This window comes from Diabrotica virgifera, chromosome 6, assembly GCF_917563875.1.
Source record: "Diabrotica virgifera virgifera chromosome 6, PGI_DIABVI_V3a".
Classification (NCBI taxonomy): domain Eukaryota; kingdom Metazoa; phylum Arthropoda; class Insecta; order Coleoptera; family Chrysomelidae; genus Diabrotica; species Diabrotica virgifera.
In genome coordinates, this window is record NC_065448.1 from 196,906,833 (window position 1) to 196,930,033 (window position 23,201).

Here is a 23,201-nt window from a genome sequence, read left to right on the forward strand (position 1 = left end):
TTTAATTACCAGAAAAAATCAGCCGCCGCACTATAGCTTAAAGCCGAACTACCAAAACCTGCAACTCTGACCGTTTTACTATATTGCTTACTGAGATTATAAACTCATAACCTTATTAGGCAATTTTAATCAGGTTTAATACTTTGTTTACTATATTTTGTACATGTACCTACAAAATCCAGTTTTTCTCTCGAACTGCAGTAATTCTAGACTCGCAATGAATTAGTCCATATATCAAAATATCTAATTTTACTGTTCCTGATTTAGTAGCATTTTTGGTTTTAATGCCACCTATTTTTTCTTGTTTCTTTTCACCACTTCTATTCAATGCATACTATGAAGAAATTTTTAAGAAGGACTCTCGACGAAGAAACTGTTGGAATAAAAGTCAACGGAACAGCAATTAACAACAGTAGGTATGAGCATGGTACTGTTATTTTGCAATAACATCTCGAAGATTGATAGAAACGGATGAACAAGATAGTTGATAATTTAAAAGAATAAGGCCTTTCAATTAATATCAAAAAAACAAAATTTCCCAGTGACTGGGAAATATACAGCATGTAGGTATATTGTTATTATTTTTGTTCTATTAGACCCTTGTGCAATGTCCATGCAAGAATAACTATTTCGAGTTTTAAGCATATAAACATAAATCAAATCTAATTTTATACGAAAATTTACTAATACACGTCATACAATTGCAGAAAACAGCTGATGGTAAATGCTCCTTATTTAAGACTACTTTGTGTAAAACGGCTATCTCTACTTTAACACCGCTTAAATGTTCCAAATAGATTTTCATATACCTTGCAATTGCTTGATTTGCAAAAGCTGATTTTCCTCAAAATTAAGTAAAATATATTATCTTATCCATAAAAAAATATCACTTTCAATGGTACAGACATGAAAAGATTAATAAAGCTAAAGCTTTTTTATTCATTTTTGTATGACACCAATACATAATTATCGTATATTACTTAAGGACGATCTAACTTTTCTAAACTAAAATTATGGACATACTAATGAAACGTTCACCATTATCTTTGGACAGTTATAACAGAGTCTTTTGACAGTTCTAGCAGTGAAATTATTGCAGTGAATAGTTTAGAGCAATAGGGAACTTACAAATGTTTTTATTACATAATAATGTTCAGTTTTGTTTAAAAATGAGATTTCCAAAATTTCACGCTTCAAAAACTCGTAATAACTTAGAAATACAAATTTAAAATCTTCTGCGGTATAAAATAGTTCAAACGACCCGTGACGTCACATAGTTTTATTATATAGTTATGATTATGGTTATATTTAGGTATAACTTCTTCTCCGTCTTTAGTTTATTGGCCTCCACCTACTTGGGTATTTGGCCAGCTCATCGTCGCGGAACAAGGGAAAAATATTCTAATGACATTTATCATATGTCATTGTAATAATATATACCAGTTTGTTGAGATTGGAGTTTGATATAGTTTTTAAAGGAAAGGAAAGAAGGTTTACTATGGAAAATAAAACCATTTTGTAAAAGTACACAAGTTTTCTATGAATAGTTCAAACGATCAAAAACACTTGTGGTGTTACATAACTGTATTTTCTACTGGCGTTTATAATGTCTAATTTAAAATTATATACAATTTTGTTTAATTTGTTGGTACAGAATGTAAACATATAACCGGATGACGTCACGAGGCGTTTTGGGCTGGCTGGTATAATTTGAATTTTTAATCGTCTTAGGGGCCAAACGAAAGACAAAAAAAAACTTTTTTATCTTTGATGCATGTTTTAAATTATGTTCTGTTGTCATTTATAACATTTTTTTCGAATATAAAAGTTTATGTAAGTTCCCTATTATTAGTGAAAGTTTATTTTATAAAGAGTTCTTTTTAAATTTAAAATTAATGATCTCTGACAAACCATTACCATTTAAAATTACAATATATATTTAATAGGCTTAAGATTTCACATCTGTGTAAATTTTCAATCTCAATGCTTTGTATTTAAATTCGTAAACAGCATGTTATCGCGATTTCTGAATGCATCTTTTTATTTAACAATTCTTTATCTTATTTTGCTTTTTCTTAAAAATAACATGTAATTCGTAATTTTGTGGCCCCAGTTGGAAACGCTGATGTATGTATATCTTTCATATTGTGCTACGTCTATTTTATCATTTCCTAAATCCCCAATTGTTACAATCTATCTTCATTCCTTATTCTACACTAAGTTACGATTTTAGCATCTAGGTTCGAACTGCATGGATATCTATTAACTGTGATACAATGAATATGACTTAGATTTTTAATCTTTAGTCCTGAATTCATACAATCACTACAAATAGAATACATTTTATTTAAAAATTTCACTTTTCCTATTCATTTTAGTTTTTTCTCTATGTGATCACCATAAAATGCTATAAGCTAATTCTGAAAGTTTTATGGATAACTCCCTCAATTTTAATTTTAAAATGTTAGTAGTTCGTAAAAATGGAGATAACAGTCTACATAAAAAAGTACTTCATTACATAAAAATGCATTAACTATTTATTTGGATAAACACAAGCTTTTTTAGATGGAAATATTTTTGAGGAAAATACGCTGTTCAGAGCTCTTTAAACGTTTAGCGCAGACAATCTCTAAATATATACTGAATGTAGTGACCCTGTATAAAATCCATTTTTAAAATATTTATTTAAGTAAGCAGCGTGTACGGCTAAAATCTTTTAAGGAAGTTTACTAATACAATTTTATATGTACTTATGTATTATACTTTTTATTCATATTCTTAAGAAAAAATTAATATATTACATAAAAGTTTCCATTATAGCTACAACATATACGTGGTAAGTAAGAAAAAATTATTGAATAAATAATAATATAAGTAATTTAACCCATTCGCTGCCTATCGAATAGGATGGAACTCGGCTAGGAGTCAATTGGCTGCATTCAGCAGAAAACTCTGATGACTAATCGATTACTTAGCGATGTGTAATCGCTAACGATTCTTCAGAATGGTAGGTATACTTTCATGTACATACGAAATAGGTTATGACAACTGTCACATTTTTCCATTTTTGTTTTGTTGCTGATTTATTTTATCAGCGTGATTTATATGCCTTCCTTGCCTTCAATTTTTGTTTTGTTAAGATAACAGATAACTTAAAATTATGCCCGATTTCACCAACGATACCTAAACAGTTGCCTTATTAAGTAATTCTTATCGATAGGAACTTCCTAAGTCAATACTTAAGAACAATAGCGTTTCACAACTAAAAGAACTGCTTATCTAGGAAATTCTTTCCTAGGTATTAATTCGGGTACGTTTGAACTATTTCTGATAAATAAAAAGAAGAATACGATGACATTACCTTACTTTTTCGATTATTTGTCATTATTGTTTGTTTGCCAAGTTGGTTTTATTCAGTTTTGTACTGTTATAGTTATTTTATTTAGTAGTTAGTTATTTGTGAATTAAGTTTGTTAAGTTTTGTATGTTATTTTTATATGTACAGTGAAATGGAGGAAAAGAAAAAAGTTGTAAATTTTACACATGACGAAAAATTAAAGTTAGTTGAATTGTCATTAATGAAATAATTTTAAAATAAATAATATGTTAAAAATTGCTTCTTTCATTATTAAGTTTTAATGACATACTTTTAGTGATTTCATGAATTAATTTTTGAAACACAACAAACACTAGTTTGTTAGGTAGTAGGTAGACTACATAATTTTGTCAATAGACCTGTAAAACACTCAAAATGATTTTCTATATTTTCCAACACATATTATAATATTATCAATATAAAAGAAAATACACGATTACAACTAATATACCTAATATTACAGAATAACAGAAAAATAAAGGTAAGAAGCAAATTATTGACAAACGTCACAAGTACATTAGTCAAAATTGTAAAAATATAACCTGACTGTCAACGATAAGTAATACCTAAAGTTTAGGGAGATCGAAATCCGTATCCTAACGGAAGGTAATGCTTAAGCGGTTTAGGTAATTATTGTCGTATGGTGAAATCCGTTTTAGAGTTAGGAAGTACCTAAACCCACTTAGGTAATTCTTAAATATTTAGGTATCGTTGGTGAAATCGGGCATTAGTCTTAAAATACATGTAAAATACACGATACACGTAACGTCATACATCAATCTTGTTTCGATTCGCTAAGTACTCATATTTCAAAATCGATGTTTAAAATGGCGACCGATAAGTCATCGAATGATAACTAATCGACAATTTATGTGACATTCAGCAGAAAATCACTAAGCGATTAGTCAGCGATTGCGTCTGCTGAATGCACCCATTGTTTTGAATGGCGCCTGACTGAAGTAACCATATCACGTGCTGGCGCGTGATTGGCAGCGAATGGCTTAAAGCGTATTGTTTCGAGCTTGGACTGAATGATACAAATTTGAAAACCTGAGGCATAAAATATATTTCAACAGATTTCTACACTACATCATTCATATCGAAAATACTGTATATTAATATATTTATAATACTTTGAATTTGAAGGTTTATAAATTTTGTGAGCAATGTGATGTGTGAGAGATGATGGAAAGTTCTCGGTATTCATTAATCTTTACGTATATCGTCATCATTACCATCCTTAACTCCACAACCCATAACTCATTGCAAGACTAGACTTGTGCCAGGATCATTTCAGTTCCTTCCTATTCATTATATTAGTTTCTTTTGCAATTTTGTTCTACTAATGTTCTTAGGTTTTCCTTCACTTGGTCTTTAAGGGTCTTGCTCTGAGGGTCTATTTTCTTTATTTCTTTTTTTAATCAAGTATATTCAAATGGGAAATAAGCCACAATTTTACCTAAAAATGATTTTATTTATATAATAACATTATAATTATTTATATAAATATTTATATATTTATATAATACCATTTGAATATACTTGATTATAAAAATGCCACAAGAAAATATTTCTTTTTTATTTTGATATTTCATAAGAACTAAAATTATCTTTCAATATATTCTTAGTAAATTGGGAGAAGATTAATAAACATTTATACACATTGATCAAACATTTAAGGAAGTACTAGTTTTGCACTCTTTGTTTCATGCTATCGATTCTCCGATCTTTGTTTCTTTGTACTTCCAAGATAGCAGCTACGGAAAGTATTAAGGTCGTCTTCTTCTTAACGTTCCTTCACTATATTGAAGTATTGAATAATTGAGTAGACCTCATATCAAACTAATTCCTTATATTTCTAAATCAAGGGACTCATTCTAGAAACTCCTGGTTCCCCTCTTTATATGACTAAATTACTTATTCTCTTTTTTCGCTGTTCGCATTATTTCCTCTTCTTTGTTCATTCTTCGCAGCACATCTTAATTGCCTTATTCTTAATTTTAATGCTATATCTCTATCGGTTAGTAACTTATCAATTTTAAAGACGTTCTTATCCCTGTTTGCTTTCGACTTTTCGTTAGCCATATGCTAAGATACCAATATTGTCCTTCTTTTTCTATTATTGTATTGAAGATGATTAATCCTTCTTCGTTGTTTTTTGAAGAATTTTAGTGACTTTCATAATTTTGTTTTCTTTAAATTTATCTTTATTCTAGCTTACTCGACAAGTAGTTTATGTAAGATTCTACCAGTAATGGTCTTTAAATAAAATTAAGTTATTTTCATGGTTTATGTTGTGTAAAGATCTTATCAAATATATTAATGTCTGCACTTCTAAAATTTCCACAAATAGGACAGAAAAACAAAAACAACATGTATGAAACATCTAAATAAGCATACCTCCCCCCCCCCCTCCCAATAAATGATTAAGTACTAAACTAATATATATTAATAAATAAAAACTTTAATATATAATTGAATATTATTAACTAAATTAATCTATATTATTCAAAAATAAGTTAGTTCCAATTTATTTCTTGTAAGCACGCACACCCCCTAGGCACTACTATATTGAATAAAATTTTATTGGTAATAAGTTAAGTTTTGATAAAAGGGACCAACTTTAAGAACCAATTTTCTATTAAATTGTTGACCTCCGTTAACAATATCGCACAACGAATGAAATTCAATCACGTACAAATGTTTTTAAAATGTCTTAAAATTATAATTTTCTAGTTTAATGCACAAATATTGTGAGTACCACGTAAGATATTATTTAACAATATTGTTCACTAACTGGTCCATCTTTAAAATAAATCATTGATATAATAATTAGAGTTCTAGATTTTTATTATGTAGTTCCAAAATAAAAATTGTACGAAAGTAAGTGATTGCCTTAATGTTTAAGTATGAATTTTTATTAAAGTACACTTCATAGTATGTTTCAAATAATGATAAAATTAAATGAGTAACGTTTAGAATTGAAATTGAAATTACAAAACTGATTGTTATTAATGTTTTTACTTTCCAAGCCTAATGGTTACGGGAGGTAGCATTGTATTTCCATAGTAATTTTATATCAAACAAATTTTATTTGTAGCATTTAATAGTGTTCAATAGTCGGTAAAATGGACATCACTCGCCGAAAAAACTTGCAAAAAAGAAATTGTAGAAAATCGCTATAGCAACAATTTAAGTCTTTACCATTTTGTCGAAAAGTTGAAAGTGGCTGAGATATTGCGAATAAAAGCAATTCCTTTAATAATCGCTCCCCGCAAGTTTTACGGTTCATAAAAAATGACGTATTAACGTTATTTTCAATTTTTGGTATTATTTTAATTATTAAAATTAGTTTAATATTTAAATAAAAATACAATTACAATATTTAAAATATATTTATTTCCTTGAAATCATAATAATAGAAGTATAGTAAGTTCTTACGTGCGTACAAAGTACACACACTCTTTTTTTGAAGTTATACTTCTTTAGGCGCGATTGGGAAAAATGTTAGGATTGGGAGTAAATGTAAATGTGCGCGAATTCATCAAAAATTGTTAGCCCTACGCGCAGATACATTATACGTTCGCTCTGGTTGGGCATTCCAATGGCATGTCAAAAATTATACAATATGATGGATGTGGTTAAATAATGTGTTGTCATTTTTATTTATGGTTAGGCCCGGCGCAAATTGAACCTAAGCCAGACACAACCTGCGCCGGCGGGACGGGAGACCCGTGCATTTATTTTTCTAGCGTGCCGCATATTGAACACAAGCCAATCCAACAGTTGGCTATCGACGTGGCGAATAGAGACGGGCAAAATCAGTGTGGACATGTAACGGTTACTTTTGATACCGGTTCTCAGTGGTACTGAGTACAAATACTGATTACAAAATACTGATGTATCTGATCCTTGTACTGAATTGAGTAGGCAACTTAAAATCGGTATTTCCGTACTTGTAACTAGTAACGTTTTAAAAATATCTTACACGTCTCTAGTAGTCGTAGCGGTATGACTTTCGAAAACATCGAATTTGATCATAAGCGGCTGCATAAAAAGATATCTTACACTGAGTATTTTATTTCTGCACATAATACCTACATATTTAAAATAATCTCTCCCCTACTGCTCGGTCATAAGGCTTTGGAAACACGGGCGATTTTTTACGGCGCCGTAAGAGCCGTAAAAATAAGTGCGAAAATGGATCCCACGGTGAGAATAGTAGATGGCCAGACTGAGCTGTAAAATATCGCGCAGCAACATCGAACCGGCCCATCTTTGTCCAATGCCCAACAAAAATGTAATATGCCGACAAGTTGAATTTGAGGGTAATACGATATTTTTATCGATCATGGTTTTAAGTAACATGAATATTTTCTAATAATGTGTTTTTGTAAAGGCATAACTTTGATTATTATTTTCGTAAAGCCGCTTATTTAGTCTACCAAAAGTTATCAGAATTTAATGAAAAAGACAACGCAGTTTTCACTCGCGGTGTTGACTATGCTAATATTTTTATTTATCATAATAAATTATACTTAGGTACCATGCGTATTCATCTCAGATACGTCCACCTCGCAAACAAAAACCAGTAAAAATAAACATCTGGCGGTGAGTCACGCGTCCCATGGCCCAAGAAAATTGTACGCCGATGACAAACGTTCCCAAGCTAGACCTGCGAACGAATGAACTGATAGTAGGATGCGCAGAACTGTCTACGCAGTTCGTCGGCGACGGTTGTGTCTGGCTTAGGTTCAATTTGCGCCGGGCCTTGGTTGTTAAGTTGTGTTTAAAAGTTGTGAGAACAGAAACAAAAGTGAGTTTATAGTTCTATTGACTTTTTAAATAGATTTTATCAATATAGACTTACGAATATAGAAACAATTTTTGATGGGTTCGCGCACATTTTCATTTACTATCAATCCCAACATGTTTCCCAATCGCGCCTAAAAAAGTATAACTTTTTATATACAAACATTTTCTTAGCCTCTTGTTATGTATTTTGTCAGATAATTTCGATGAGAAAGTAAAAAACGTTAATAAAAGTATGTTGTACTACAAATATGTTTGTGGTAAAATTTACAGTGGTTGAAGTAAATAGTTATTGTATTTTATCCTGTTGATTAATTAACTCATATAACTTAAATGTTACAAAGGTTGCGTTCGGACAACCACAGCGGCTGACTGTCAGCAGAAATCGGCTGAGTGGTTGTATCCAGCGCTGATAGAGAAAGCTTAGTAAATCTCTAAGCGGCTGACTTCCAGCGGTGTCGTCTAAACTTTACCGCTTACTCAGCTGTCCAGCCGCTGTGGTCGTCCGAACGCACCCATTTAAATAAAAGTCTGTTGTTCATTGAGGAGTTATATGTTCAGTTGACATGAAATAATTCTATAACATGCGTAATTTTCATATTCTATTAATCAATAGTCTAAAAATGCTTCCTTGAAAGGTTTACCTTGTACTGTTTACATTTAATTAGACTTATAGCCGTTAGACGTTATGTAGATTAATAGAATGTTATCCCTTAGAAAAAACGCAACCTTTTATGTTAAAAAGTTGTTCTTATTTTATGCTTTTTTAAATGTTACTATTAACAATAACCACGGTTAATAAAACTTAGTTATATGTAGGTTATAGGTAGGTTAAAATTTGAAAGATTATTTTACTTTTGGAATTGAACAAAAACCTAGGATTGACTTACACATAGGTATAATTATTATTAAATTAATTAATTGTCTTAATGTAAACCTCATTTTATCTAGAGTTTATTGTAATCCATTTAACATATTAGAAATTTGCGATGTACATACTTGATGGTTTCAGAGAATCAAGTTATTTGATATAATTTTGTTTGGTTAAAATGGTTTGTCGCACAAAAATGTTTCATTTTATTGCGAAAATATCTAACTTAAATAATTGCGTCTTCCAGCATTTTATTCAAATTATGGTTTTCTGCTATGAATATTAGTTACTACTATTCAAATCTAGAGAAATATTGTAGCAATTGAATAAAGGAATATATTTAAATATTTCAAATGTTCCAAAAATAATCCTGTAGATAGCTCTATAGATAGAGATGTATTGCGCATCTAGAACGCATATAAAGGCACGTATCCACTATGTTCGTGAACCTCTTGCGCTCCGAGCTCCCTGTAACTGCTCCAATGGATACGACATGCGCTCCTCTACATATAAACCGTCACCGATTTGAGCGCGCACCGTTGCATGGTCTGGGATTATACTAATACGTCGCTAAAGAGTTATAAAAGACTGCTTTTTAAATAAATGCAGACTCAAAATCTAAAAATTAAAGGAATAACGCAGAAAACACAAAAAAATGCCAATAGTGTCAAAATTTCATAATGTCAATAATGTCAAAATTTCATAATTTAGTGGAGTAAACTTGCCTGCAGTTGGACCAATTACAAACAAGCATTACGGCGTGGTAAATTTGAATTACTCCTATTTAAAAAAACGAGGTATATGTAGATGCAAAATACGTCACCGTCTATTCGCGGTGTGCAAGTACTTGGAAAGGGAAACGAGAAACGACCCTGCGCGAGTCGCGGAGAAATATTGCAACTATCTTAAATAATTCATATTGTCAATTGAAATTGTCAAATTGACGTATATTTCATACCTTCTGTCAATGAAGCAGAAAAATTATATATTGCTCCACAATATTGATATGATATGCAATTATTATATAAAGGTAAACTTAATTAATTGTATTTTGCTTGCAGTACTGCATTTTAATAACTAATTTTATTTACTACATACAATTGTTGATGTTTTCATAACATAACTTGAATCTTATTTTTTCTTCTTATTATTTTTTTGGACTATGGCCTTGACAATTATCCAGTAACCAGGACTAATATAATTGGCCAATATAATTAAAAGTGCGAATAATAGTACAGAGCGTAGAAATAGGGGTCGCTTTGCCGAACTTGCACGGTCCCAATAAAATATTTGAAGATTTCATAAAGAAAATTCAAATAAAAACGGTATTTTTGTCGTAAATGAAATGTACATCGAATTTTAATGTACAACTTCTGGTAGTTGGCTGAACTAATTTATTTGCAAATCAATTAGGTCATTATGTACTTTTAATGGAACTAAGCTTTATTTTTAAACCAAGAGGAGTTAACTAAAAAGACAGATTCACACCCAAGAAAGTCACTAGAAATATCACCAAATACATCTTCTTTTTTGGTTGATCATATCAGCCTTTGACGGTAATCCATAAATATTATATTATACTAATAAGTCGCTAAAGAATTCTAAAATTAACTGTTTTTTATATAGAAACAGACTAAAAATCTAAAAATTAAAGAAATAACTCAGAAAATACAAAAAATCGATGAAATAACTTAATTAACCTATGAAATGCCAAAACTGTGAACATTTTATAAATGTCATTAGTGTCAAAATTTGATAACAGTGGAGTAAACTTGCCTGAGGTTGGACCAATTACAAACAAGCTTTACGGCGCGGGACATTTGAATTACTCCTCTTGGTTTAAAAACAGACTATAGTCCCCAAGAACCTTTACGGCAGTTTATGTACAAGACAAGGCTACTTGAAATTGTTGTTTGCCAGTAATATTGTTGGGGATGTTTTTAGGGCTTTTGGGATATATTAGTATCCTTGTTTTTGTGAATTATTTTATCCAGCGTGCGATAAAATAATCAACTAATATTAAATAGCTAAGAATCTAGCACAAATATACACAAAGAATATATAGAAAAAAACTTATTGAGAATTGATACCTACCTACCTACCACCCTAATTTAGTTTAGTTATTCCTGAAACTATCAACCGTTGTACTATAAAGTCCTTTAATTGTTTAAATTCTCCTATAATCACGTTTAATGACCTAATTTTGAACCCCACAATATGGTGACTGATTTATAGAATAGATTAAAAATTCTGTTAAATATTCTGACTTCAAAAAATGTCTTGCGACAAAGCACAACAAAAGAAATGTATTTTTTAAATATTAATTTATTTAACGGCACCTGTACTTTAGTTAACAGCACGATGACGTAGCTTTTACCTATATGAGATTCAAAATAAAAATATATACACATAACCAAAAACGATATGCATTAACCATTTGCTGTCATCATAGGCGTAACCAGGATGATCCTAAGGGGGGGGTTACAACTACCTGAAAGGGGGGGGGGGGGTTACAACTACTGGAAGGTCTCTGAGGGCTATGGTGTTAAGCGTATAGAGCTCAAAGTACATCCCAATGGGGGGGGGGTTACAACCCCCAAAACCCCCCCCTGGTTACGCCTATGGCTGTCATGAGATACAAGATTTCCTTCGACATGTTAAGAAATAACAGAAAAATACAGAATAATTATCTTTTTATTTCAAATCCAATACACAAATAATAAAAAGAATGAATTGTAATTAATACAATGCTCAATAGTATTTAAAATTAAGTTCTATTGGGCGCATGCACAAAATTATTGCAGTCTATTATCATTGGATACATTTTTATTGCCGAGCTTATCGAATTTAAAAGGTATTTTAACAAAGATTTATTAAAAATTCTTTATAAAAGGTTTAGTTTGTTTAGTTTAAATTGTCATTATATTACATTGTTGTAGATAATATTATAATATGATGTTTGAACTTTGAATAACATTTTATATCTAATATTTTAATGAACTTTAAAAGTTAAATGAAGATAAAAATATACAACTTACACAACATTAATATTTAAATATTTTCGAATAGGTATGTCGTTACAAGGCCAAAGGTTCCAAACGCAGGCCAGAAAACAAAACAAAAAAAATATGTCGTTACAAATACGTGTATATATTTTTGTTTTCTATCCAATATGGTTAAGTGGTATATTGATGAAAATTTTACCTGGAAGTTTTAACAAATACATAACTAAAATGAGTAAAATAAAAGTGAGTGTTCGGTACGTATTTTAATGAAATTATGTATATAATGGTTAAAATTACTCTTTTTGTCATTTCTGAATGACATGTTTCACTTTTCTAGACTCTTACGTCTTCCAGAAGACGTTAAAATACTGTTCACCATAATATATGTCCATCAAATTCAAACTCCAATTTCAAATTTTATACAATAACATTTGAAAAATTTCTGGTTGTAGTATGGTTGGATATAAATACTGTAAATACACGACTATACTGCTGACAAAAAAGTGATTGTGGTCTGCTCACTGAGCTGTAGAGTCAACAAAATACTACATATAAATTATGGAAGCCTCAATCATAAAGTATATTATGCAACGGGCATTTAATTGTGGTCATTATGATGCGACTATGAGAGATATACGAGCATCATAATAATAATTAAATGCAAGGTGTATACATGATTTTTTCTATAATCATTCACAACATAAAAAATATATTCAAATTTATTTATTTTATAACGCAAACAAATTAAGCGGTTATATTTATGATTACAATATTTATTCTGTTGATACATGTATATTTTGAATATTATTAATTTAAATCAATTATTAAAATAAATTTGAGGTTAAATTTTCATATATAAACTGAAAAGTATTGAAAACTGAAAAACCGTATTTTTCTTTATTAAATTTTCAATATCTCTATGCATTTCACTTGACATTACTCATTGCACACGTGCCACAGCCAGACAGAAAGTCATCTCGCGATTCTGTTGGTTAAAAATCTGTATCATAATGAAAATCTGTATCAGAATGAAGCCCATTATGTTACAGGTAATGAAATCATAATTGATATACTTAATTCGGTCAGCCGAGACACAACTGTGTAGTGACGTTGGTAATTTCTTTTTTGGGAACTTAGGTTGCTAGTCGTGACTGGAAATTACTACTCAACCAAAGATTCCTGCTCATAACCAATATTATTAATAGTAAACAGACAATCAATAATTATTTATTTACATCATTATAATGTATTAATAACAAATGAGAAAATTATTTATTGTTCAAAATAAAAATATTTTGTAGAATAAATTCCACAAAATTGTATGGGTTTAGTATACACTCCCACTATTTCCAAAAATTCTTCGTTTTTTAGTGAAACTTAAGTTGATTTGAGCAGTTAATAGTGTGAGGTAGGAATTTTTGTGCTGTATGTTTCTATTCCGAATGTGTCAAAGTAAATCTCGGCTGAGCGAATTCAGTTTATATTAAAGTATGAGAATATGAGTTAATTGCTGCTCTCAAACGTTTACATATTTAATATCAAAAACGATCAAATAATGAAAACTAGAATGAATAAAAATAAAGAATTTCCAATTTTCACTTTTTCCTCGTATTCAATCATATAGTAAATACAAAACTGACAAGCCACTAAAGGATAGTTTACAGCAATATTTCATCAATATATCAAAATAAAGATATGTTAGACAACTGCCAAAAATTCAATGATAGACGAATATTTTAGTTTTTGGTGTTTCAATGATCTCTTCCAGTTTGAATTTTTTTAATAATACTTCCAAGCAACTTTAACTTTACTCAGAATACTCTAGTTACAAACTGATACTAGTTAGTGTAAGTTTTGAAAAGAACTTATTCCATACAACCTTATTTAGGATATTGTTGTTTTTTATAAATTTTATGAAATATAATTTTGTCTTTCTTCCACTTATGACAAACATATTTTAAGTGCGATATACGGTTCATGTGTATTAGTTTATTTAATGCCTACTACAGTTAATTCACGTTTATGACACGAAAGTAAATTTATAATTTAAATAATTATCTAACATTGATTGTACACAAACATGCTGTCAAAACTGAAAGTTTCCATTATAAATCACCCTCATTCATCATATTGCTGTCTTTGTTTAATATATTCTCTTGTGGACGGACAAACTGCTTACTTTCAAAGGAGACATGATATAAAAAATAATACATGTAAAGGCCATAGTTGTGAACGGAATCAACGGACCAACTTTAGTTAAATAGAAATCAGGAGAACATACATATACATATAAAGAAAAGGTAGAAAAAAGGACATTTTTGGTATTACTAAAAACATTTTTTATTTTATATTGCTATTGCCAAATTGTATTGATATTGCTATTTACAGTATTTATTGACTATCAAAAGGCCTTTGATCGAGTACAGCATCACAAACTAATTGAAATATTAAGGGATAAAGGAGTTGATAGTCAAGACGTACGAATCATAGACAAATTATACTGGCGCCAAAAGCAACAGCTTGCATAAATGGAAAACCAACAAAAATATGTAATATACAAAGAGATGTCAGACAGGGTTGTATACTGTCCCCACTGTTATTAAATTTATATTCAGATATAATATTTAAAGAAGCGCTGCATAATTTGGAATGGGGAGTGAAAGTTAATAGAATCCTGATCAATACAATCAGATATGCAGATGATACACTTACTTTAAGTGATGACATGAATGGATACCTTTTAAATGCAATTGACACAGTGGGAAGAGAGTTTGGCGTAAACATAAACTGTTCAAAAACAAAATACAGGGTGTTTAGCTGTTTGACATATCAAGATTCACGGTTATATGTTGATGGTCATATAATTCAAAGAGTACCCAGTTTTAAATATCTTGGTTGCCATATTACTGAACACTAGATCCAGATAAAGAGATAAAATATAGAACCAAGATAGCCCGCGCGACATTTTTAAAAATGAGGTCATTCTTCTGTAATGATAACTTGCAACTTTAACTTCGAAAGCGCATGATCGAATGTTACATTTGGTCAGCCCTCTTATACGGTGTGGAAGCATTTACATTAAAAATATCCACCATTAATCGCTTGGAGGCCTTTGAAATGTGGCTGCACAAACGTACACTAAAAATACCATGGACGGTTATGCTGACAAATGCGGCAGTCCTTAAGAGACCAAATGTTGCTCGCGAGCTGCTTAACAACATCAAATGTAGAAAGATGGCCTATTTGGACACGTATAAGAAGAGGCCGATATAATTTTCTTCGACTTATTATGATGGGTAAATCGAAGTACGCAGGGTTATTGGTAGAAAACAGGCCTCTTGGTTGAAGAATATCAGGGAGTGGACAGTAATAAAAAAAGCAGAGCAACCATTTAGAATAGCTCGAAACAAAGACAGTTTCCCCGTGTTAATCGCCAACGTCAAGGGGACTTGACTTTAGATGTAAGAGTAAACTGAATTAAAAATATAGTCAGCTATGTTGAAAACCGATAAAAAAATTATTTTAGTTTGCAATCTCCGTTTTAATCTGTAAATAAATCTGCAATTTATTATAAAATCCTAGTGCCTCAAACTTTGGAAATTATTTTTTAAACGATTTTTTTAAGTGCCTCGTTTTTTAATTCGTAACATCTTTACGAGAATACATATTATAGTCCATTCTTTAACGGTAAAATATTGCAAAACCTCTAAATTTTAAAGAACCGCTTGGATTGACATGAAATTTGGCATACACATAGCTAACAAGTCAAAGAAAAAAAGTGATATTGTGCCGATATGTGCTTTTGCCCTGGGGGTGGTTTTCACCCCCTCTTGAGGGTGAAAAAATATTCGTCCAAAGAAAGTCAGGAAATTGATAAACTGGCTAATTTTAAGTAACTTTTGTTCTATAGAGTTTTTTCACTAAGTCAATACTTTTCGAGTTATTTGGCAGTGAATATGTTCATTTTTTCAACAAAATAACCACGCTTTTAGACGGTTTTTCGCAAATAACTCAAATAGTAAGTATTTTGTCGAAAAAACATTCTTAGCAAAAATATAGCCTGTAAAAAATTTTAAAAAATGGTGTATACATCACGTCTCTACACCTAGTAGAAGCAGTGATATAGCTAATGAAAAATAGGTTCATATTCGTCAAATTCCAAATGGAATACTTTAACGTGAAATAACCAAAAATGAAGCACATTTCGGGGAAAACTCATTACAACTTATTTAAAGTGTTTAAAAAAAGCTTCATTTTTGTTTTATAAAAAAAATTTCTAGCATCAAAATTAAACAAGTTACGCTCAAAATAAAGTTAGTCCCTTTTGGTTTTGGTAAAAAAATCGAGAAAATCACCCCCTAATTAGTATCTTAAATGAACTTAATCGTTACGACTTCACAAGTTTCTTGACTCGTGTATATATTGTTTATATGATCTGTAAGTTTCATCGGTTCAAAGTCCTTATTATTGAAAGGGCTGTAGTTAAAAGGGGTTGAACGAGTCACTGATCACGAATATATGCAAATTTAGAAACACCAAATCTTAATCAATTTTTGTCTAACAGAAAAACAAAAAACTACATGATATTCAGAAAAGCAAATCTGACTTTTTTTGTTTTCCGAGATTTTTGGTATCTCTAACAATTTTTAAGTTATTTTGAAAAAAAGCATATTTTTCAAAATTTAAATTTTTAAAAATTTTACTTTGAAACCAAATTTTTTCAAAAATAAGCACTTTGAATCGATGAAACTTACAGATCATATAAACACAACATAAGTAAAATAATTTGTGGAGCGGTAACGATTAATTTCAATTAAGTTGCTAATTAGGGGTTGGTCTTCCCGATTTTTTTTTCAAAAACAAAAGGGACCAACTTTATTTTGAGCGTAACTTGCTTAAATTTAATGCTAAAAACTTTTTGTAAAAACAGAAATAAAGCTTTTTTTAAATACTTTAAAAAAGTTATAATGGGTTTTCCCCAAAAAGTGCTTAATTTTTTGGATATTTCACGTCGAAATATTCTATTTGAAATTGGGTGAATATGAATCTATTTTTCATTGGCTATAACTCTGGTTCTACGAGATCCAGAGGCCTAACGCGTACACCGATTTTTTTACTTTTTTATAAGCTATATTTTTGCTAAGAACGTTTTTTTCGACAAAATACTTACTTTTTGAGTTATTTGCGAAAAATCGTCTAAAAATGTGGTTATTTTGTTGAAAAATGAACATATTCACAAATAACTCGAAAAATGTTGGCTTGGCGAAAAAGCTCTATAGAACAAAAGTTACTTAAAGTTAGTCAGTTTATCCATTTCCGGACTTATTTTTGACATATATTTTTTCACCCCCAAGAGGGGGTGAAAGTCACCCCCAGGGCAAAAGCACACATCGGCACAATATCACTTTTTTTCTTTGACATGTAAGCTATACGCATGCCAAGTTTCATGTTAATCCAAGCGGTTCTTTTAAAATTTAGAGCAAAAACCGTGAAAGAATGGACTATTATGTTTGACATGAACAAAGAAATATTCATTGAAAATATTTACTGTATAAGTGAAAGGAAGGAAAGGTTTAAGTACAGCGAAAGCACTTAAGGAATTTAAGAAATGTTTTTATTAAGATTTTCTATTTACATTGTTTATTTCAAATTTGGGTAACAAAATGTATACCTTCACCAATAAAGTATATATTTACCTCACGTTTTTGTTTGATTTATGTATAAGTTTAACCTATCTATTGCATTTTTCTTGCCTAGTATTACCATCATTTCCGCTATGCTCGGTCCTTCCTAAAAAGCAAGAGATAAAAGATGATACATTTTACTTAATGATTTAAATACTAAATTATAGACGTAAACTATTTTATTTGGAATTATCAAGGAATTCGAGAGACTAAGGAAGCACCGCTTGAACCATCTAAGGTACGCTGATGACATCGTATTGATAACCGATAAAAAAGAAGAATTGTTTGAAGTGATGAAAGAACTGGGCATATGTAGAAGCTGGAATGATTGGCCTTAATATGAATTACCGCAAGACCAAAATCATAAATACAGATGAGGATATCACAATGAGGATCGTATGGTGACTCCTAGCTTCTGAGCCACCTCAGATCAGTAAAGGGTGGTTACCCCCTACCATAAGGGTTGATGAAATAACTCGTATTACCGTAGATGCATTTATTTCGTAAGTTAGAGTACTAACGGTAAAGAGCTGGTGGTACGTTATTTCTCGGTAGCTGTGATGTTTGCCCTTTGGGATCTCAAATATTAATGACTTACTGTTCGCAATGGAATTAGAACTAATAATCGGTATTCTCCTGTTTATTGTTTTGGTATATAATGAAAGTAAGATTGTTTTGGTTAAAAGCGCTGAGTCGACTAGGTTATAAATAATGAATACTATTTGTTATTTCAAACCGACCTTGGTCAAACCGAAAACTGGTACACCGATGTGCTAATGTAGGTCGATCGTATTTACTATAAACAAACGTAGTTGTTTTGCCAAAGACATTTTTAATTATTAAAAGGATTTGTTTTAATAAGAAGATTACTAAGAGATGCCGTGTATCCTAACACAATCGGACAAGATGAAATAAAACAAGTTCAGGATTATATATATCTGGGTCAAATTATAAAAACTAACAAGGAAAACCAAACAGCTAAGATCAAAAGACGAGTTAGACCGGCATGGGTGGCATTTGTCAAACTAAGCTACATCCTTAAAAACAAAAGATATCCCAACATCTTAAGGCAAAAGGTATACAATCAATGCGTACTCCCTGTTCTCACTTATGGTTCCCAAACGTGGACGTTTACAAAAGCAAACATGGAGAAAATCATAAAAACGCAAAGAGCAATGGAAAGACAAATGTTGCACCTAAGACTAATGGATAAAAAAAAAACGAGTGGATAAGAGAGAAAACAAAAGTTAGGGATGTTAGACAATAAGTTGCAAAATTGAAATGGAGATTTGCCGGACATGATATAAGACAAAAAGAAGACCGATGGAACAAAATTCTTAAAAATTGGAGACCGTGAGAATATAAACGAAGCAGAGGAAGGCCCCAAATGTGGACCCCACAAAAGTGGACAACATCAATCCCAAATAGACTACTTCATGATAAGGAAAGAAGACATACGTGAATGCATGGACTGCAAGGTAATAGTGAGACAGTAATCCAACAACATAAGCTGCTTGTTCTGGACATCGAAGTAAAAAGCGAAACTAAAAAAAAATATCGGAGAGGACCACATAAAATCAAGTGGTGGATCCTAAAAGATGAGAAAGAAGGTCTATTCAGGAAAAGAATAGTAGAAAAAATATGTTGGAACATGAAAGGAAGCCCTAACACAATTTGGAGAAAAATGGCCAATATTATTAGAGAGTCGGCTATTAAAATACTTGGGAAACGTCAGGAAAGAAGTTTGAGGATAAAGAGACTTGGTGGTGGTCAAATGAAGTACAAGGAATAATAAAAGAGAAGGGAAAATTATATAAAAAGTGACAAGAAACCAGATCGGACATAGATCTTCAAAACTATATGGTCGCCAAAAAGGAAGCGAAAGTAGCAGTAACAAAAGCTAAAGCAGAAGCGTATTCAAACCTATAAGATCAACTTGATACCAGGCAAGGCAAAGCAAAGATATATAAAATAGCCAAACAGAGAGCAAAGAAAGCAAGAAATTTTAATCAGATTAGATGTATCCCAGATGAAAATAATAAAATACTAATTCACGAAAAAGATGTCAAAAAGGGATGGAGAAAGTATTTTGACAGTTTATTAAATGAAGAATTTGACAGACAGCCTGTGGAGTTAACGGAGACAGTAACAGCAATGGTTACCAGAATAACAAACGAGGAAGTGGCTCAAGCGCTTCAAAAAATAAAGAAAGGAAAAGCAGTCGGACCAGATTATATTCCTGGGGAAGTATGGAGAGCATTGGAAGAGACAGGAATAAATTGGCTAGCAGGTCTATTTAATAGAATTATGGAAGTTGGACAAATGCCAGACGAATGGAGAAGCAGTATATTAGTACCTGTCTACAAAAACAAGGGAGACATACAACAATGTACAAACTACAGGGCTATAAAACTACTTAGCCACACCATGCAAATATGGGAGAGAGTAATTGATAGACGGATACGTGAAGAAACCAAAATATCCGATAATCAATTTGGCTTTATGCAGGGCAGATCAACAACAGATGCAATTTTCATTGTAAGGCAACTGATGGAAAAATACAGGAATAAAGAGACCAACGCTCATATGGTATTCATTGATCTTGAGAAAGCATATGATAGAGTTCCTCGAGAGATTCTGTGGTGGGCACTCAATAAGAAAGGAGTCCCTGGCGAATATGTAAAGATTGTGAGAGATATGTATGAGGGAGTAACGACTAGTGTTAGGACAGGTGTGGGAGAGACTGATAAATTTCAGGTGAAAGTAGGATTGCACCGAGGCTTGGTGCTGAGTCCTTATTTATTCTCATTAGTTTTGGACCAGATAACAGCGAAACTACAGGGTAGCATTCCATAGTGCCTAATGTATGCTGATGATGTAGTGTTAATAGGAAATAGTGAAAGAGACTTAGAACAAAAACTGGAACAGTGGAGACAAAAACAGAGTATTTGGAATGTTCATTTAAAGATGGAGTTACTACAAATAAAATGGTATCTTTGGATGGTGAAATGATTGTGAAAAGCGTGTTTTTTAAGTACCTAGGATCGGTATTACAGAGTAATGGAGAAATAGATGGAGATGCATGCAGTAGAATTAGGGCTGGATGGATGAAGTGGAAATAAGCGAGTGGTGTGTTGTGTGACAGAAAATTTCCAATGAAGCTGAAGGGAAAATTCTATAAAACAGCCATAAGACTATGATGTACGGAACTGAATGTTGGGCAGTGAAAAAGAAAGAGGAACAACGAATGCATGTGGCGAAAATGAGAATGCTTAGGTGGATGAGTGGAGTGACAAAGAAGGATAAAATTAGAAATGAGTATATTAGGGGAAGTCAAGGTGTGGTACCAATTGATGCCAAAATAAGAGAGCATAGGTTAAGATGGTTTGGTCATGTTCAACGTCGAGACGTTAATCACCCAATACGAAGAATAGCTGAAGTGCAGATTCCTGGAAGGAGTAGAAGAGGAAGACCAAAGAAGACCTGGGGGGAGACGATAAGGCAGGACATGTTGGTAAAGGGGATTAACATTGATATGACCCAAGATAGAATTGTGTGGAGGAATGCCATTAGGGATAAGGCAAAGAGAATGATGATGAATTTTAAAATATAGAGTTTAAAACTATGCACATTTTTTATTAACTTTTTTATTCCTTTTACTATAACAGATCTACTGAGCTTTTTCCACTAATCAATCGCCCTGTATATTCTAATCTGAAGAAAAATATCAAAAATATTGAACATAAACTTATTATTCTAGTCTACATAAATACAATGGAACCCCGATAAGTCGGCCTCCGATAATCCGGAAGTCCGGCTAACCCGGACCGATTTTCATCAGACAAAACTAACATTTTGTCACTTTGACTGAGTTTTTACCAAGAAATAAACAATACTGGATACAACTGTACGTAATTTAGATGTACTGTACATATGTATTTCATGTTTTTGCAATTATAATGTGAGTTTATCTGTAAGTATACTGTATTTTATTAATTTTTACCATATTCTCCGGCTAACCCGGATCGGCCGCGGTCAAAATTAATCCGACTTATCGAGGTTCCACTGTATACTTCCTCTTACCTTCAAGCCACTTAAAACATGCCTTAACATCTGCATAAATTCTCCGTATTTAACGCCATTATCTTGACAAAATTCTTTCAGCACACCAGTCACTTCCTCCATTTTCAAATCGTTCTGATTCTCAAGTTTAGATTTAAACAGTGTTAAAATTTCGACTTCGTTATTAATCACCGTAGTATGTGTTGGTATAAACCAAACAAATTTAAATTTCTTGGACACAAGATCTGAAAGCTGATTGATTCTAGGTGCAGACCAACATAAAATGTCTTTAATTTGTTCATCGTTTATTTGTAAAGAATTGTTATGTATCCTAAAAGAATAAATTTATAAAAGGACAGGAAAAAGTTTTGAAGTTGCATACAAAATCGTAGCGTGTATAGAATCGAATGATACGTCGTATTCCTTTAAAATGAGTGTTATTGTAATGTTTATTCGCTCCGTGCGTGACCATGGTTGTGGCGGCGAAATATGACAATTTTGGCGATTCTTTGTAATGCCAGTGTCATTATTTGTATAAAAATTTTATCAAAAATAGTAAATAAATGTTGCGTATTTACCTAATTATGCTACTTATAGCCAAAATGGTGTAGATTTTATAGATCTCCAATAATTACATATAAATTAGAGAAACGATTTAAACTATACTAAATTTACAATCAAGGTGCAGTAGAAATAAACAAACCAAGACACGTTTAATGCTACTAGGAGCACTCCCGAATCATAATTGAATCGCTTATTTATGAAAGGATATAAGTCACAATAATGAAGTTTTGAGAAAATTTAAAAAAGTGTATATATTTGAAACAAATAAAAAATTTGTGATTTTTCCTGGAATATGAATTATTTTATTAGAAGTTTGATAACAATATTGTATGTATATTGATTTTTTTAATTAATAGATATTTTATTCAATATTTTATTCGTCTGACATATCTTTTCACGAATTAATTTAAAAAGAAAATGTCTAAACTATTATTTTTGGCCGTATTTGTCCAAATTAACAAAAAAACGTTTATTGGCCAACTTTATTACCAGTTAGTAACACACGAAATATTTTAAACTAAAAAAATAAAAATTAAAAGCAGTTTTTTATAAGATACTCATACGTTCAGTACTTTCCACTTCAGTGGTTGGCCAACCAATTAATTCCTCATAAAATTCTTAATAATTTTCAGGAAGATACCTAGTAATCTTTTGAATATCAATGATTTTTATGTTAGTTGGAATTTTTTCCATAGGATAAGCTCGTTCCTTTATAAGTTGAACATTTTCATTGTTATGAATTTTTAGAACAAAGGAAGTGGTTCGTGCTCCATCGATAAACTTCAATGCATCAACAAGTCCTTTTTTGTATTGTGATTGTAGCGGAA

At 31.3% G+C, this 23,201-nt stretch overlaps 2 protein-coding genes across 2 annotated transcripts in view; one reads left to right on the forward strand and one right to left on the reverse strand.

Annotated features, from left to right (window-relative positions):
* The first annotated feature begins 12,277 nt into the window (after window positions 1-12,277).
* LOC126887097 (DCN1-like protein 2) overlaps window positions 12,278-23,201 on the forward strand; it is a 72,348-nt gene continuing 61,424 nt past the window's right edge. The window contains exon 1 of the mRNA XM_050654433.1: window positions 12,278-12,307. Within this exon, the coding sequence (XP_050510390.1) occupies window positions 12,293-12,307 (15 nt within the window). The 5' untranslated portion in view covers window positions 12,278-12,292. The remainder of the gene's footprint in view (window positions 12,308-23,201) is intronic.
* Window positions 17,662-23,201, reverse strand: part of LOC126887094 (probable glutamate--tRNA ligase, mitochondrial) — a 46,351-nt gene continuing 40,811 nt past the window's right edge. Inside the window, exons 7-8 of the mRNA XM_050654429.1 lie at window positions 21,832-22,141; window positions 17,662-17,854 (exon numbers count right to left, since the gene is read on the reverse strand). Of these exons, the coding sequence (XP_050510386.1) occupies window positions 17,762-17,854; window positions 21,832-22,141 (403 nt within the window). The 3' untranslated portion in view covers window positions 17,662-17,761. The remainder of the gene's footprint in view (window positions 17,855-21,831; window positions 22,142-23,201) is intronic.